Source organism: Nyctibius grandis, chromosome 14 (genome assembly GCF_013368605.1).
Source record: "Nyctibius grandis isolate bNycGra1 chromosome 14, bNycGra1.pri, whole genome shotgun sequence".
NCBI lineage: Eukaryota > Metazoa > Chordata > Aves > Nyctibiiformes > Nyctibiidae > Nyctibius > Nyctibius grandis.
The window spans coordinates 10,177,482-10,196,389 of NC_090671.1; the positions used below are offsets into that span (position 1 = coordinate 10,177,482).

The following is an 18,908-nucleotide window of genomic DNA, read 5'->3' on the forward strand; positions in this document are numbered from 1 at the left end:
ATCTGGGAATTCATGCCTTGCTAAGGCCTCACACAGATCAAATCCCATGTCACCTCCATCACTTCCTGATCCTAAAACTACAAAAGAAAACAAATACTTCCAAAAGAAAGTAATAAGTACTTAATTAAAACATGTCCTCATTCTTACCTTTAATGCAAGCTGTTAAAAGAATATCAAGAATTAGAACGTAATGTCCTTGCAAGCTGAAATTTCAGTGGTTACAAGTTTCCCAGGAGAACTGAATCTGCAGTGGGATTTTCCATTCCCTAACATTGCTTTCCCCAACATTTCTTGACACTAATTCTCTCATTGCACTGCTGCTAAGACAGCATTCTCTGCTTCTTGATCCCCAGGCCCAAGGTTAGAGCTAATTTTCCACTGAACTTTGCCATTGAATCATCAAAGAAAATAATAAGAGCTTATTCTCACAGTAGAACGTTCCACATCCAGCCAAGGAGTATTAATAATTGGGTTTGGATGAGGGAATATAGTACCTCCACTGAGAGGCTTTGCACCACAGGATGCCCAGTTGTACGTGTCTTTATTCCCAAGAGACACCCAAAAGCTTCTCTGTACTTAATGAAGTCGTCGTTTTTAAAAGGTGACTGGGAGCTTTTGTTAGTGAATAGTCTTGTTGCATATCTGTGCTTTAATAATCAAAATATCGTGTCTCTCTGTGGTTCTTTTTGTGCTCTGCTTCTATTGAAGCATCACTTGAATCTCAGGAACAGCCCCAGTGTAACAGAATATGTTTTCTCTTTTCGCATAGCAACCTCTAAAAGAACATGCAGTATAAATATTTCCAGTTAGACAATCATTCGAGATCTGCTGAGTACCATCATAGGTGAGCAATGACACAATCCTTTTGTGTACAATCATTTATAATAAATTCACAATCAATGGTGCACTTCTTTAAAATCCAAGCAGACTAAAGGGTTGACTGTTGCAGTCACATGTTAAATTTTTTGGAAGTCCAAAAAATGTGGCTGCTGAAAATGTTTTTTTAGGAGACTTTGGTAATGGGTGACAGAAAAAATTTGCCAGGAGTTGGTATTGACAACCACAGCCAGAAGCCAAAATAATCACATTCTCAGAAAAACATGTGGAAAATGAAAGCCATTTAAAAGGAAAAGCCCTGCTCCTTACAATAGTGAAGATTTATGAATTTCTTGAACACAAACAGTTCACTTTCCTATTTCTTACGGTGTTTGGTTCTTCCTTAAAGCTGATTCTGGAGTTACTTTAAAGTAAATAAGAGGGGGGGAAAAAAAACCAAGAAAATATTACCCACTTCTACTTCAGGGGATTTTTAATAGTCTCACAAAAGCAGATTGATCAGGAAGTCTGGAAGGATTAATTATTTGTTTTAAAAAGAAAATAAATTGCTATGTTCTGATGGGTCAGGTCTTTTTTTATATAGCATGCTGTTATGAAGGGTCAGTTTGTTTCCAAAGGTGGAAGAGCCATCTTGTTTTTTTCAGTTTGCACCTTACAGAGCAAGCACTCAAGAAAAGAGCAGCATTTTTTTCTCACAACCAGACAACAAAAACTATGCAGGAGGATTTGGTTTTATCCATATACAGTAGCCATGAGCTAGTCCTGGATTGAAAAAGGTTATGGTATTATTTCTGTTTCTAGATCAGACAAAGATATCAAATAATTAGTTGCCAAATATGACCATAAATTTAGTTATAGGAGCAACATATTAATAGGATAATCTAACTTTGGCTGCTCTGGACACTCTGCATATGTGAAAACAGATGTTCCTTCAGACTCTCCCCTTCTTCTAACAGGGACCTAGTGCCCAGCTCTGCATTGGAGTCAGCCCAGGGGAAGGAATTTGTTACGACAGCTTATTCCCAGAAAACTCATTACCTGTTTCTTCCAAGGACAAGGCAATGGAAATGTCCCAGAGGGTTAGATCCTGCCTGTGGGTGCCAGATGGACCAGGCTAGGTGTCATCTACTTCTTTTCTCCAACATTTGCACTTAATTATTTCTTCCACTATCGTCTCCATTGTTTTATCCATTTTCAAAGCTCCCAGTGCAGGATTTCTTCCATCTCATGACAGCTTTCTGTATAGACTATCCCTAGGTATATTGTCAGTGTGAGGCATGAATCTACATTAGCCCAACACTTACTATTTTTAATTGGCTAAATCTCTGCAAGTCATCTTGAAACAATATACTGAAAATTAGTCTTATTGCACTATTTACAGCCATCTGAATCTTTTTTATAGTTACTATATCATGCAGTGAAAATCTTTGTTTTCCCGGCAGTAAACCAAGACGACAGACCCAGTGCTAATAAAGAGGGATTGTCAAATTAGAGAAGTTATGAAAAGGACCTCATAGTGTTTGCTTTTCCTTACACAACAGGAGTTTTGAGGGAAGAATTCATGTGACTGGAATATTGATATGAAAGGGCACAGCTTGTTCAGAAAGGACACACAGGGAAAAAGAAAGGGTATATCAAAAATATAGACCTGCTCAGAGAGCCAGAAACTACAGGCAGACAGACCTTTCAAAAATCTCTGTGTAAAAATAAAGGCAAAGGAAACAGGAACAGTATGGCAGCATATGTCTATTTTGGGTTGCCAAAGCTGGAGGCCAATGTGGATGGGGCCTTTTTTTTTCCCTAAACATCTCAAGAGTTGACCAAAGCACAGGATTGGGTGTTAATATGGAGCTAGCTTCATTTATTTAATTATAATGATAATGAAATACAGTTTATAAAATTATTTTTTTAAGACTTATAAAACTGCAGTCAGTTATGTAACCTCATTAAAATATTTTTTTTTTTTTCCTTATTCTGGGATGTCAAACCAGGAACAACATACGTTAAATATATGAAGTAGCCCCTACTTTGTGCTCCGTGCTGGTGGTGCCTGAGCTGGAGCATCATGTTAGAGTTTGAGTATCAGATTTCAAGAAAAGTGTGGTCCTCTGGGAAGACTGGAGGCAAGCAACAAAAATGATTAGTAATCTAGAAAACATGGCCTGTCAAAAATGGGACAGGTTTTGAATATATAAGTTTGCAGGAAAGAAAGAAACTGTTGTTGATGTCCACGGGAGAAGGACAGACTCCTATTTGTCCTTTCTTAAACTGCCCTTGTAGAAACGTCTGGTAGTTCTGTATGCCTGGGAACACCCAGAAGCAGCAGCCTCACTGAGATGGGGTTTATTGGAAATCTGTAGGTTTGGCAAAAATTTCTGGCCCTTAGCTTGAAGTCAGTGGTGCTCGTAGTTTAATTTAGGATGACAAAGTAACCATCACATCAAACTACACACAAAATTTCTATGGAATAACATTCACCCTCCGAGGAGCTGAACTCTGAAAATGATCTCTTGACCTAAACAGTCTCAGTGACCCTTAATTATGCAATGATATCAACAGAAAGATCATTCTCCCATTTCCATGGCAACAGTACCAGCGAACAGCAAAGCTGTCAAGGTCAGGCATATAAACTGAGAAAGAAAAGTCATTTTCTGTGTAATGGTTCATATGAGCTTTAACTGCAATAGTGGCAAATAAATAGCCGTATACGTGCTTGATCGCCTGTCTCAAATGTACATAAGGGAAACAAAAGAATTGCTGAAGTACAACTACAATCACGCTGCCTTGCTGTCTGGTTTCTAAAATCTGCTAGTGACTGCTGCTTCGGAGGGTAACCCAAACTGCAGAGAAGCATCCAGCTATGCAATGCTGTAATCACAACTTTTTCAATTGAAAAGAATCAGGCATAATTTCCATTTCCAAAACACCTGTAACATATCTATAGTTAATGGCATTTTATTACTTACCTTAAGATAGTATCTAAAAGTTTAAACAGACTTTTGATTCTGAAATAGGACACTTTCTTTATTGCAATTACCCATATTTTTCATTTATTTAATTTTGTTTTGAGAGAGCATTGTTGGGAAAATACGGAAATCACACTTAGCTAAGAGCTGTGTCAGACTGGGTAGTGATTTACAAGGTTGCCCAGAGCTGTGCACAAGGTGCATGTTTAAATAGGCATTTACTTTATGCGATGGCATAACTATAATATTTGTCTTATTATTCTGCATAAAGCTGACATAGAGTTCCAGGATTATAAATTGGACCAAGGATGTAAATGCAGCAGTTCAAGCAAACTCTTGATGTTATTGCTGTTCACAGTGAATTGTACCATTTCATGATGAACGACCAGCATTTAATTGTTAGTCTGGTACCAGGCATAAATCTATGACTCGTAACACTGTCGTCCTCCTACCAGTATTTTCATGGCTTAAAATCAGATATTAAAAGATTGAAACCTAAAAACAATTAGGAAATTTTTAAAACAAAAGAATGTGAACTTCAAAGCTCTTTTTCACTGTAGATTTTCAAAAGCTGAAACTTTCTGTTGTAATTCTAAAGTAAGGAAGATACACTATTCTTTGGACAACTTGGGCAGGGGGGCTGTGACACCACACCTGCATTGTTCCCATATGTCATATTGCTAACATCATCTTTGACCCGACTCCTGTGTATGCTGGCACCTTGTATACCACAAAAGACTCATCAGGAATGATCCAACCTTAGGCATGGGGCCATCAGAGAGTTTTGTTCTCATTAAATGCTGTATAATTCCTGATTTGACTTAAGGAGGCCCATCTCAACATAGCGCACCCTCAAGCTCCTGCAGAGAACAGTTTTCACTGGCAGCGACTGCTCTTAGAGTCTATCAGGGACTGATAGGGTGGAATCAAGAGATTGATTCAACCATCGATCAATAAGCACAACAAAGGTTTCTAGACACTCAAAATAAGAAATAGCTGAAGGGTGGCTTGGTATGGCACTTTCTCTCATACCTTCCCTTCCATTACTGATTCTGTTGTGCTCAGAGCAAGGTTTCATCATAGGGATTTAATAACCAAGTTTTAATAAACCTCATTCTATCCTGACATTAAGATATGAAAAGAAACATTCCTAAGCATAATGAAAGATATTATATCTTCACACTCAGAAAATCCAGCACTTCTCAAATATCAAGTTTTCCTAGTATGTTTTGTCTTATTGCCCTTCCTAGCACAAGAAAGAAATAGGCACATGAGTATCAGAGCTGCTTGTTCCTTTGGAGCCTGCAATCAACAGGTCCTGATCACCCTGGAGCAGTAAATCCTGTTTAAGGAGAAATGACAGACAGAAAACAATTCCCACAAAGGATGATTTTAGCTCAGAAGGAGACAACCAAGAAAAAAATAAGCTGTGGAAGGGCTCACAATGTCATCTTGTCCAGCTCAGCCACGAGACAGGATCAGTTGTCACTCCTGGCACCAGAATTAGCCCTGACAGACATTTGCGCAATCACTTCTGAAAGCCATTCAAAGACAGAAGCTCAGCAGCTCTCCAGGTACCAACTCCGCTGCTTCGCAACTCCCCTCCCACTATTAGAAGCTTAAAAATACTTGTTTTTTTCACCAGCTTAAGCCTATTACTCTTTGTCCCTTTTTCTGTGGTTTTGCAGAGTAGCCTCCTCTCTGCAGCTATGTTTTACATACTTTTAAGCTTTTATTACTCCTTCCAAAATGTGCCTGAAATGTGCCTGAACAGTCACAACATGGCCTGGAGCCTTTCTCCAGTGCTATGACTCTTAGCATCTGAGGTAAAGAAAGCGCTACCATTGCTGTCATTATGGTTCCTACAAGATTAGCACTTCCTCATTAATGCTCTCATTGGCAACATTCAAACCCATGTATTTTTAGTCTAAAACTCAGTCTAATAAGGTGATACCCAAACTGAATTTGTATTTGTCATATTCAATGATCCAAAAAATTTAATTAGATTGAAGACATTAGCATTGGCAGTAACACTTCAGCTCACTAATTGTCATTGCTTAATACTTTCATTTTAATTATTTCCTTTATTGCCAGTCAACTCTCCTCCTTCCTAGAGTTTCCATGAGGTACATCACTCATGCTATTTGAAGCCATGTTCAATGAACATGATTCCTTACACACAATTAGAAATTGTCAAGAAAAGGAATTGCTGAAAGCAGATTTGGCCTGCCACACTGCTCTAACTGATGGCTCTCCTTCAGCAAATGGGAAAAGCTCTTTTCTTTTTCAACAGAGCACACAAAAGCAGGGGCTCCGCTTCTCCAAGGGCTGCACTGCAGCATCATTTGTGCCACCCAGAAAGGCACAGAAAGGACTTTCTAGTGCTACGGATTTTGAATTCGCGTAGACTTTCAGAAGAGTTTGCAGATTGTAACTTGCTCCTCACCCGTCTTGGAAGGTGCTGGGGGGGGAGAAAGAAAAAGAAATTCTCTAATGGTATCACAAAGGGGTGAAATTTAGTTATGGAGGGAGATTATGGTACCTCCACTGGCAGAAGAGCTCTCACGAGAGCTTCAAGCAAGTGCCATGATCGACAAGTACATTCTGTGAAAATGAACAGCTGCAAATAATCCTTAGAAAGAGAAGTCTTTGGACACCAAATGACACGAAACAAGAATGGAATCACGAGAACAAAATGCAACAAATACACAGTGTCTGGCAGAGTAATGCCTGATGTTAAAAGCACCAAAGTTATCAGAACTAACTCGGAGGATTGGTATCTGAGACAGGAGGTGACTGGGCTGAAAGGCAGGCAGTGTGTTTATAAACAAAGTGAAATACTGATGCAGAGTCATGGCATGGAACGGATCATTGATTAAATGGATGAGCAATTTGCCACAGTGCATTCGGTGTGCAGGGATGTAATAGATGGCTTTGCAAAGTGCTCTGGAGTGGTCAATTACACGGTTAAACCATACAGATGTCTGCAGCATCGTGAGCTGTTGGAGGACAGTCCTCTTGTATTTGTATCTGTCAAAGTGAAAATCTTTCTGTACAGCTTATTTTTTTTTAAATAACCAAAGTAAGGAATGGATTTGCATTAAGCCTACATACTCTGTTTTTAGTTTCATCCAAAGCGGTTTATGCTATGTTAAAAAATGCAGAACAAACTAACACAACAGCTGACATGACTTGCTTGCCCTGCTGAGCTTTCCTGGAAGCCCTGTGTTGCTCCCAAGCAGTACAGCTACTGCCATTTGTTCCAATTTTCAGTTGTTAATTTAACCAACAGAAAAAATGTTTTTCCTTCACTCAACAGAGAACTAAGAGGCTGTTTTGTTATTTTACTGAGTGAAGATCGAGCTTTGAGGGATGAAGGAAATGAGTAAAATGAGAGAAAGAATGGGGTAAAAAGCTAAGAAATATTTCTAATTTTGTTGTAATTGCTTTCTCTGTTGATGATTATGATAGCTATCACTTCTGGTTCACCGGCTTCTGAAATGTACGCTTTATAAAAAAGATAGAGATTTTTCCAACTCATTGGATCATTTCAGAGCAAGCAGTGAGAAAGTATTCCATAAGAGTTGAACTTGGCAATTTATTCAAGAAAAGCTAATGAAACTGTCTCTTCTGGACCATACAATGCAAAAGTGAACCAGCTGGGAAAGCGCAGTGGTATGGTTGAGCATGGTATGTGTGTTTCTAGACTAAAACTACTATTCCTGCAATAGAAATGTGCTTTGCATTCCTTCCTCTATTACGATTAATATTAGTCTTTTCTCACTGTAACAGAGAAGTAACTTCCCAAGTAAACATAGCAATGAGACTTTGAAGGGGCAGAGCAGCAAGAAAAAAGCTATTTAGGTCCTAATAAGAGTTAATGAATGCACTGAGTGGGATTAAAACTTTACATGCAGCAGAAATAAGTAACAAAAAGAGTTCAAATGGTCCATAACTCAGGAATGTAATCATGTGCCTTTTCAAGCACATGAGCAATTCTATTAAACTCATCTGCTTTACTTGCATTAAGCTTAGAGAGACTACTCATATACTTAAACTCAATCATATGATTAATTATTTCCATAAAAGAGGGCCCAGTCAAGAATGGATAATGCAAACAAATGTTGTATGTATGCATTTAAATGTTTCAAGGCATTTGATTCAGCATTCTGTAAACTAAAACATTCAAATTAGCTTTTTGGTGGAAAATCTGTTCCCTGGATGAAAAACATTCTCAGAAAGCAGCATCTGAATTATTACACAAAATTATTTTGCTGGGAGTCAACAGCTAATCATCTAATAAAAGTTTCAAATATAATCAGTCACAATGAAGTGAAACAGATCATATTCTATATATGTTCAATATGCTTCAGAAAAGAACCCAAAAAGCATGTTCTTAAGTAAATTCAAGTAGTAAATAGGAGCTGATAATCTTTGCTCAGCTCTTGCCGGTAAACTGCTCATGCAGGATTAAAGTTTCAGATGCTAAAAAAATGACCGGTTTCACACACACACACACACACACACAAAAATTCCTACAATGACCAAATGACTGTTCAGACTGTCACAGGAGTCTATTATGCATTATTTAGTATCTCTAATCATATACTGATTGATTAATTATATTCATTTTGCCTTAACTTATTGGGTATTTTGCAGTTTACATATCACATAAACTTACCCTTTTATGCTGCTTCTTCAGTTTATCCTATATTTTATTTTGGGGGTGCTATTATTATTTAATTTAAACAAAAAAACATGTCCACATCAATATCTCTGAAACTAGAATAAAATGTTCAGGAAGGTGCTGTCTGATATCTCCGTTGTGACAAGCAACATTTGAACCTGAAGAGGTCAATCAGCCCATAATGTACTGCACTTTATTCTGGGCGAAATGTGAGTGGGGAAGATGAATAATTCATTACTTTTATGATAAAAAAGGAACTTTGTTCACAACTTCCTATTCTATTTTGGCCTTTAAACATGAAGTTCAACAGACGCTGCCTTCAGAGCTGAGCACTGGCTCACCCTGATACATATTCTGTACTCACATTTGAGAGGACCTTTTGCCATATGGAAAATCAGGAACAATTACTCTAAATAATTACATCAGTTTATTGCTGTCTGTTGCCAAGAGAAACAAGCCTTGTTGGTAATATCCACTTGCGTTGCCAAGTAACTTAATCTTTAGGGAAACTAAATACGCTCCAGTACTAGCACTTGTCTAGCAATAAATATCCTTTCCAACTGATATCATGGCTCATAACTGCATCTTTGTTCTGACAGTTTCCCAAGGTAATCTCTGCTCAGTTACAGGTTGATGGCTTAAAAGGTGAGAGTTATCACACCTGGCCTGAGACTTGCACAGAGATGGTATCTGAGTACAAGCTGGGCAGTTGAGGCTTCCCTCACAGCCACTGGGAAGAAATCAGAACTTTTAAGGCAAGTGAGATGAACGCTTAACAGATGAGATCAACTGCATGGTAGAAGCACCCGTTTCTCCATGGATCAGGAGTCCAGGTGGAGGTGGTGTCAGCATTACTGAGCTCTGGAGTTAGGGGGGATGAATCCAGGCCAGGTGCTCTCCCATCCAGGCTGCCAGTGGAAATGGAAGTCACTCCTTGCCAGCACAATTAAACTTTTCCTTTGGCAGCAGAGCCTGGCAAGAGGCAAGCCTGGGGACGAGCCTGTTCTGTAAAACCTGTAGGCTGGGATTTTCAGAATACAACGGCTGTTCGTATTTGAACTCAACAACAGCTGGGAGCATGAGGCCTCTCGGCCAGGTGCTCAACGGCAGATATAAATATTGGCCTGAGTTACCAAGGACAGGCAAGCTGGCGCTGGCTCCTCCCTCACGCTTCTGCCACAGGCACTTTCGTCGTTCTCCAGCCAGTTCTGCTATGCCTTTCAGTTCATTATCACTTGTAAACTTCGAAACCCTGCTGTTTAAGTGCTATCATCCAAATTGTTGCAGACAGCAACTTACTGTTTCTCGTTGTGCTTTCCACTTAAATTTCATTCCAGCTTGAAAAGACAGCACTGAAATACCTCTTTTTTCCCCTCTCAGGTTTATTGGATTGAGCAGGCTTCCCCTCCACGGCTCCTTGCACCGCAGTTCTCATTTTCTGTCTTTGGCTTTCTGAAACCATGAACACAGCCCAAAAAAAAACCACTTCTGCCTTTTGTACCACTCCACTGCAGCAAACAACTGCAACACGGTGGCAAAGTGCTTTCTTGTCTCACCAAACTCACGTTGTGCCTTTTTAACTCAGCTGTTTCTAAGCAGTGCTTGATAAATTCTAACATATTGCAGTGTTCCCTGTAGCTGATATCAAATGAACTGCGCTATGCAGATAGATGCCTGACAGGCCCTTCATTTAAGGCTCATCTTACACACAGCATTTTTAAGTCTTCAGTGATTCCTCCCTAAGCCAATTGAACTTGTTGAATGAAAAACTACCCTGTAGTCCTTGCTGACAGCGACTTGACAGAAACTACAGAGCTTATTGCTTTTTTCTGATTTCTCTGTGTTCTCTGTCACTGATTCGTTTTGGTGTGCTTATCCACTCTCACGTGTTAACAACCTCTAATCAACATCTAGGATCCTTTAGTGGTTGGAGGCATGTTTGTTTTTCACTATGAAAAACATTTCCCGTGAAGCTGTCAGAACAGAACTTTCTTTTGTTCTCTTCATTTTTTTTGAAAAAGGTACCATGGACAGAATTATTTCACACTAGACATATAAACTTCTCACCCGTATAAGGAATACTGACGACAAGAAAAAGAAATCCAGAGTTACAAAGTCCTTATATTTCTTTTTTCCAATAGGCCAGTTACTTTCTCTATGACATCCTCTGTACATGAAACACTTAATTAATCATGATTCATTGCTGTGTTGAATCAGGGTATAAATACTCTCTAAGATCTGATTTGGACAGCTATTTATGCCCTTCTCATTTTAAATTTCTTCTGAGGACCAGAAGAATATCTCTGATACCTACAGAAAAACAGCTATTCTGTACATTCTGTTTACATTCAATTATATTCTGTTGAATTAATTTCGTTCATAGAATCATAGAATGGTTTGGGTTGGAATGGACCTTAAAGATCATCTAGTTCCAACCCCCAGTTCTATGAGAAAGCTGTTCTATCAGAGCATATTTTTGCTTAACCAATAATTTAATGATTGAATGTTTTCAGATATATCTTCCCATTGATTATCATTTTTCTCCACCACCATCACTAAAACTGCATTTTAAAAATTAATTAGCACAAGGAGCATCTCTTAGCCAGGTTGTCTGGAGAAGTCATATTTTCGGTACAGAGCTCTACCATTCCATATCTACAGCTGATAATGTTTGAACTAAGAATATATACTCCTAATTAAATTGATTTAATCTTATTCCTAGACCAACCGTTCATAATTTGTTTTACTTATGTACACACAGTTGTGGTTTTTTTTAATATTTATATTACTGTGCAGGTTACAGCATGTATCGAATCAATTCTTTGTAATACAAGTAAGGAAATCTAAGTACATGGAGCAATCTGTGTAGCTCCTCTTCTGTTTATGGAGGTTGTTCCTTTGTCTTCATAATTCTACTAGTGTATATAAATTGGCATTGACATTATAGAGTTATTTGCTTCCTAAGTTTCTATATTTCCTTTGTATTTCTGAAGGTCACAGGGACTCAGCAAAACCTGAAAGTCATTTTAATTCCAATCTTTTCATTTCACTACGACATAATTATCTTATAGATTTTTGTGTAGACTCATTTACTGTTTTTCTTTTCCAGTTGGATAAGTATACAATAACTAAACTAACTTCAATTAGGTAGCCATCACTAATATTTAAAACTTAACAGCATTTTAAAAATTACATAAGTAATTGAAGCATAAAAATTATTCTTTATGACACCATTTCAGAGCAGTGGCACCAAATACTTATCATACAATAGCCTGTGGCTCAGAAACATTAAACACAAACCATCATCATATCTTTCTTTGACCTAAGTTGCATATTCCTTGAGTTATATACAGTGTCCTTTTTATATTTGGACTAAAGCACCTTTAGGAGATGTAAAATACAAAATGAAATATCCAGCGTGTTACTTCAAACTCAGTGTGTTAAATTATCTTCTTAGCTACCCATATGTAATCCTACAGATTTGAGAAATCAGAATTTGTCCTTGTGTATTCAGATGTAGCAATGTGTCTACCTTACATTTCCCCTCTAGCCTTGCTCGAGCAGTATTTTAAAGACAATACACACTCAGAGAGGTCACCATCCCAAGAGACCCAAGGCACCTTGATATAAAGACACACTCGAATTTAAGCACACATTTAAATCCAGCGTAAGTCTGTGTGCTTTGCAGTATAAAGAGAGTCTTAAAGATAAGCACATGCCTAAATATTATGCTGAACTGGGACTAGAAACAAGATTTATCCTCTGAAGGAGCAGAACAGTTGCAATACCCCAGTACAGATTAACGATGCTCCGTGAGATTTATCTTTGAATATAGCAGGAAGAGGGAAGTTGTCATTAATAAAAGGAAAAATCATGAATCAGCAAATGCTGGAGACTGTAATAAGCAGGAAAACGCTTTAGCTCATGCTGAACTACAGGTTTCATCCTGTGCAGCACTTGGCTTTCATAAAATATAGGTTAACTGGCTGCATTCAAGAGAACGATGTGCTACCTTTAACATGATTTGAGTTTTACTAAAGAGGAATGAGATCAGTGTTCTGGGAGAAGTCCGTGATACATGTCTCTATGATAGAACATTGCTAGTGTGAGATTGTTAACTTGTTATAATATAATTTGAATGAGAAAAACTTACTTGAAGGCATTGGCATCTCCATGGACCTTATAGTTGTCTGCACTGATTCTTGAGATAACTCTTGTGACAGCAATGAGAATACCAATATTGACCTAAAGAAGAAGGAACAAGAATTGGTCAGAAAAGTAACTACTGACTGTGTTAGACGTGCAAACTGGTCTAGGAGTGTATTGTGCAAAAACAATAGAAAATAGGAACTTTGCATGTTGTGTTTATTTGGCAAAAGAGGTTTCCAATTTCAGACTCCTATAGTTGACCCTTGTCAATGGATTTCCCTCTCCCCGCAGTGGGTAGTTCTTACTTGTGCTTTTTTTTCCATCAGGAGCAGTCCTTGCCTGTTTAGGATAAGGCTGGATTGATACATTACTTCACAGCTAAAGGAGTGCTCAGGATCCCAACTGGACAAATAAACACCCTACTAATATACTACCTGCTGACAAATTAGACAGGAACTTCAGTGAACAGGGACATGTGTCTGCATGCTCTGTTTTTGTGCTTGGATGTGCACAGACTTCAGAATGCACCTTTCTCACCAGACTTCAGAGTGTACAATTCCTGTTTCTTACCAAAGTCAGCTTGCAATTTAAGTACAAGACTGTTCTAAAACCACAATGAGGAAAATATGTTAAGCCTGAACTCTGCTCTTCAGAAGCCCTGCTCTTTTTTATGTCAGGTCGAGCAGAAACATCAATAAAATGAAAAGAACTCCACCAGAAAAGTAGGAAATCTTGAAAAGACTAACACTGAAAGTGTTGAACAAAATAGAGTTTGCTCTGAAGTCACAGATGAAGAAAGAAGGAAACATTTATCACTTAAAGGAAATGTGACAAAGACTGTCTTGCTGTGCAAGGACCTTGGGTTTAAAGAAAAAAAAAGAGGAGAGAATGTGAAGGTGAAAGACATACTTCCCCCTTCCTGTCCAAAGTTACACATCATTTACAAAGCTCATATTTAGCATCAAGTCATGAACAAGGGTAGAACAAAACTATCCTGAACTACAGTACAAAAAGGAAGAGAAGACTTCAAAATAATGCTGCTGTTCAGTTAAAACTCAATAATCATGCTCTATTTTTACACAAATATTCTAATTCTGAGGATGAGAGAGTGAATTAAAAAATGTTTAATTTTGATGATAATTATTTCCTTGGTATTTTTCAAATCTTCTGACCACTCTTTTAATTTTAGATTTCTAAGGGCAGATCATCACCTGGTATTAAAGTAGGTAGTGATAGTGCATTTCTGCCGTGGCTTTTTAGCCCACCCAAAGAATACCCTGTGGAACCTGACAGCTTTTCAATTACAAGTGTACTTCTTGTTCAATCAGCTTTACAGAGGTGAAATTCAATGGTCTTGGGATCATTTTCCCTATTCCCATCAAATTGTATTTTGTAAGTATCTTTCATCGATTCTTTCAGGTGGTAACAAGCATTTTTGAGAAACCCACTTAATATGCTAAATATTCATGTTGACTGAAGCAGCAAACGATAAACATGAACAAGTTATACTTTCTCTTCTCTTTCTCTCTTCCCTTTCTCCTCCAAACTCTCCAATTTTCTGCTGCATGTCCACCAAATGATCATCATCATTACTCACACTTTTCATGGGAATTGCACAGAAAATGGCTCTCTGTACTCTTAACTTCTTTCCTGACACATTATCTTGCAGCAGCCTTCTTTCGTCTTTTATGCAAAATATCAGCCTCCTCTTCTGACACTTCCTTGTGGATGTCTCACTGACAGTTCAAGTTCATCCTGGCACACCTGTTCCATGATCCCTTTTTCTGATGACTGCAGACAACAACACACTCCTGCCAGTCTCACAAGCACTTAAGCCTAATGCTTTCTTCCATTCCTAATTCTTTTTAGACACTCCTAGATTTTGCTTTCTGCATAGCATTTTAAAAAATTTGCAGATTATGCCTAAATAACGTATATTCAAATACTCCCAAAACAATCTGATGAAGTAAAAAAAAAAAGATTAAATCTCATTCTTCAAATTCTGAATTTCCTACATCTTACAAAAGTCAATGAAAGTTATGAATGATGAGCACCAACAAATGAATACTCAGAATTTGCAAACTCTTACTCAACCTGGACATGAACCCTAAGATCTGGTCATAAAAACAGCACAAGCAAGATAGTCTCGAAGGAGACAAATGAGATGGTTTTCTAAGGTACAAACTGTTCAGCATTTCTAGATGAATTTTAATTTCTTTAAATAAAATAAATCAAATAGGAAATTAATTTCCTAGGTATTTTGGATGGTCTAAAGTGGAAATCTAAAAAGGTCTTGAGCTTCTCCTCTTGTGCAGTCAGTGTGACTATATCCTTTCCAGGGTGCATTAGGAATACATTTAAAAGATGACAAGTAAACACTGTGATCTCACTGCTGATAAAAACCAAGGTACTTGTAAAATTAGCAACAAACCATTACACTCAAGTCCCAAAGTTCTATTTTTAAATTTCCTGAACCACTTGAAAATTTTTGTTTAGATATTTTGAGAAATTAGAATAATCTCATCCAGCCTAAATAAACAGATTAGCTACAAATGTCCTCCTTTGTTAATGTTTCAGTAAGTAAAGCATGGATGTATTTCCACTGCCCTTATAATGGGAAACAAAAATACAGCCACTGAATTGTTCCTCCAGTGATTTTTTTTGGCAATGATTTGAATAGGAGAATGCTTAGTTGATGAAACACTCATTATGCTTTAACCTATATCAGAATGTTCGAAGGAGAATAAACATTTAGATAAGGGAACTGTACATAGTTTCTATTTTTTCCTTTTCTGAAAGGCTACATTACCTGACAGTTGCAGTTCTTTTGCCTTAAAATTACACAGGAACGTAGAATATTTTTGCTTGTAGGTACTGGCCACATCCTTCTTTTCAAAAAAATACAGCTAGTAAAATTAGTGCTTGTTTCCTAACTCACAGGATTACTTTCAAGGCAGCTTGTCCAACCCCAGGCACTTGCAAGTCTCTGTGAAATCAGCAGGAGCTGCCAGTTCCCACTATTGTAGGCTTGATCCAAAGCCCACCAGAGCCCATGGAAAGATCTCAAAGACATCAGGGAGCTCTGGCTCACTCTAGTGACAACTTCATCTGACTAAACATTGTCAGATCAGGAAGAGAGTTAAATGAGTAAAAAGGATCTCCTTCAGTATCTTTTCTAATCAAAAATTCATCAGACCAGATACAGTGAGACAAATTCTTTCCCTCAGATATTTTTTTTGCAGGGGTTTCACCTAGATTTCCTCCAAGTCGCATGAGATTTTTGTTTCTTCTTTAGTGCAGTGCAGAAATCCCATGTGTAAAACCCTCTGATGTGGTGTGTGTAGCCTGGCCAAGAAAAGGCTTGGCAGCACAGAGGAACTAAAAAAAAAAATGGATAAAACATATTGTCTTAATTAAATCCATTGACCAACTTTCCTCTAAAACCACGAACTATTTTAGGCTCCACTTCACTTTCGGGCAATGGTACAGGGAGTTCTAACTGACTCTTCCAATCTGAGGTTTAACATACTCTCTCATGGTGCGAGTGAATTTGATCCTTATCATGACATCGTTAGCAGCACACCAGCGCTGCAAGTTGTTGCAGTTGCAGCCTATTGCTAGGTCAGAAATCTTGCTGGGTATTATGCATTTCCAAACACAGTTAGTCAATCAAATTAGATCAATGCTGAAATCTGGGAAAATGATTTTGGAAAGCCTAATTCCACTCTTAGCTATCCCAGAGCAACTACAGATGGAATAGACTAAATTGAGTTATTTTAGACTGCTGTGTACATGACTTCATATTAATGCATGTAGTATCACACCAGTCAGAGATGAATATCAGAGCAAAACTTTGAGGATGGAAAGGAAACACATATGAAAATAAATAATAAATGATAGGTGTAACAGATCCCTGACTTCTACTCTTTCCCAATATTAATCCTTAATTTTTAATTTCTTATAATCTGTCCCTTTGCTCAAAAAAATGTTGCATGCTTTCCTGTTGGTTAAGCAAGAAGAAATTTAATTTTAAAATAATGAAGGAATTTAATTTTAAAATAGTAGAAGTGCTCACAACTGAGTGCTAAACTTAGCAGCTGTTGCCTGTTCTTTCGTGCTCTAATCCCCCACAGCACTTAAGTATGTACTTGATTTCAATGACTCTCAGGAATCCTCGTGTTTCAGGGCCTTTAAACACTATGGGTCCAAGTCTGTCACCTTTTCCCATGACGAGTGGTATCTAATAAGGGACACAAATTGTCACTTTTCAATCAGTGGGCTTACCTGCAGAGTAAGATACTATTCAACATACAAAAATGATCCTAATTCTGCACTGGTGCATAAAGGTATGAATAAATACCATGAGGCAACAGAACTAAATCATATATGATCAGCAGGTATAAGGGAGAGCATATTTTTTTATATATAGAACATTCATAAGCAAGTACCAACTGAAGACAGTGATGGCAATCTCAGCCCGGGACCCAGGTTCCATGGAGTCCCATCTCGAAGACACTAGTTACGAAGATGATGTCCCCACAGCACAGAACTGTTAGCAATATGCTAATGAAAATCATTTAGCTCCATGCTGTTCTGATAGACATGCTGTTTATCATAAAGACTTGCAAAAAAACACCAGGAAAATAACTACTTCCAGGGAAAACAATAGAAAGGACTTGCCACTACAGCCCAATATCTCCCCCCCAATGGATTGTTCACTGTCTGCAGCAAGCCCACTGCTCTGTGTACACAGATGCTTTCCACAGAATTTCCTTAATTCTGCCATATCTCTGAAAACACACCAAGGCAGCAGATGGCTGATAACAAACAAAGCCTTCTGCCACAAGTTTTGATGTCTTGTTCCAAAAATTCAGGTGCTTTATCAAGTTTTTTTTTTCCTTTGAAGACATGTTCCAGGCCCACTTTGGCTGAGAATAGTCTGGTTTTCGAATTAATTGCAACCATTTTTTTGCAAAGCTGCGTTAAAAGGATGCTATAGAGGCTTGAGTGTTGTGGTTTGGGGAGTGGGGGAGAGTGATCTTTAAACCTTAAGATGCAGGTAGAGGCCAAAAGACCTACACTTAGAAGGAACTATTTCTTTCATCACATCCCTTGACTCAAATCCCAAAGAAAGAGCACTTTGGGTATGGGAATCCATATAGGGCTGCGAGGTTCTGTGAACTACTCCCTAGAAAAGTATGTGTGAGTATTTTTTTTCCCAGTCACACTCCCTCCACACATCATTCTGTTTTAAGGCTCCGTGATGTCTATATTGCCTGTGAGGCTGTGGCAGGACAAAAGCAGACTCTGTCTGCCTAGTCTCTAGGGAGGGGGAGTTGAAAAGAGCATTCCCCCTGTTTTCTTCACGGTATAATCCTTTTTCTTGGCAGAGAGAAACTGCGGATGGAAGTAGACAAAAACTGCTTTTTGAGACGTATTTTCAGAGCTAAACACTAGTTCATGCAACTAGTGGCTAATTTGTTACTTAAAGAGCAAGGCACACATGCACACACAAAATAGTGGTTAGCCTTGTTATTTCCCTATAGGCACTAACACATTTTTCACCTAGCATATGCAATGCCCAGAGAGAATAATTTGTCAGCTACCTTGCTGTTATTTTGGGCAGAGCTGGGTTTAGACTATTTAACAAATTGTTCTACATGGATCAACCTTGTGAGTTCATTTTTTTCTCTTTCTCAAAATATTTGTATCCCTACAAGAATATAACTTGAGCTGCCCAAATATTATACATCATAAGTGAGAGCCAGACAGTTAAACCCTTACTTTCATTGGCAAGCAGCTACACATGCAAATTGAGGAAGGCTGTGCTCACTCAGGTGAGTAAGCGCTTCACTGTCTGGCATGTTTTGATTAATACTATCTTTGGACAGGAGCTGGGAAAGATTTGCTTTTACTGGTTGCATCTCATTTCCTCCTTTGCTGCTGAACAATGGCCAGAAAGCAAGTGCTAATGTGAGGAGATATGTGAATACTATATTATTTTAACTGCTCTCCAGTCATCAATGTCTACATATCTTTGAATATAAGCTCACATACAGAGGGTCCAAGGTACATGCCAACACGAAATTAACTTTGTTGGAACAAAGTCCAGAGTTGTTTAGCCAGCTCTAAACAAGTGAGCAACATTTCTTATTTACATATATATGCTTTCACTTAGGTAAAAGAAATTCTGCCCTTCCTGCACTGGGACTTTCCAGTGTTGTCATTAATAATTTGATTAAAATGCTAACATGAGGCAATTTCTGCCA

General features: G+C 38.2%; 1 protein-coding gene across 2 annotated transcripts in view; it reads right to left on the reverse strand.

The window, feature by feature from the left end:
- The window catches only part of ADGRD1 (adhesion G protein-coupled receptor D1), a 141,540-nt gene that overhangs the window by 14,086 nt on the left and 108,546 nt on the right, over positions 1-18,908 (reverse strand). For both annotated transcript variants that reach the window (XM_068412708.1, XM_068412707.1), the window contains one exon: positions 12,644-12,735. In XM_068412708.1, the coding sequence (XP_068268809.1) occupies positions 12,644-12,735 (92 nt within the window). The remainder of the gene's footprint in view (positions 1-12,643; positions 12,736-18,908) is intronic.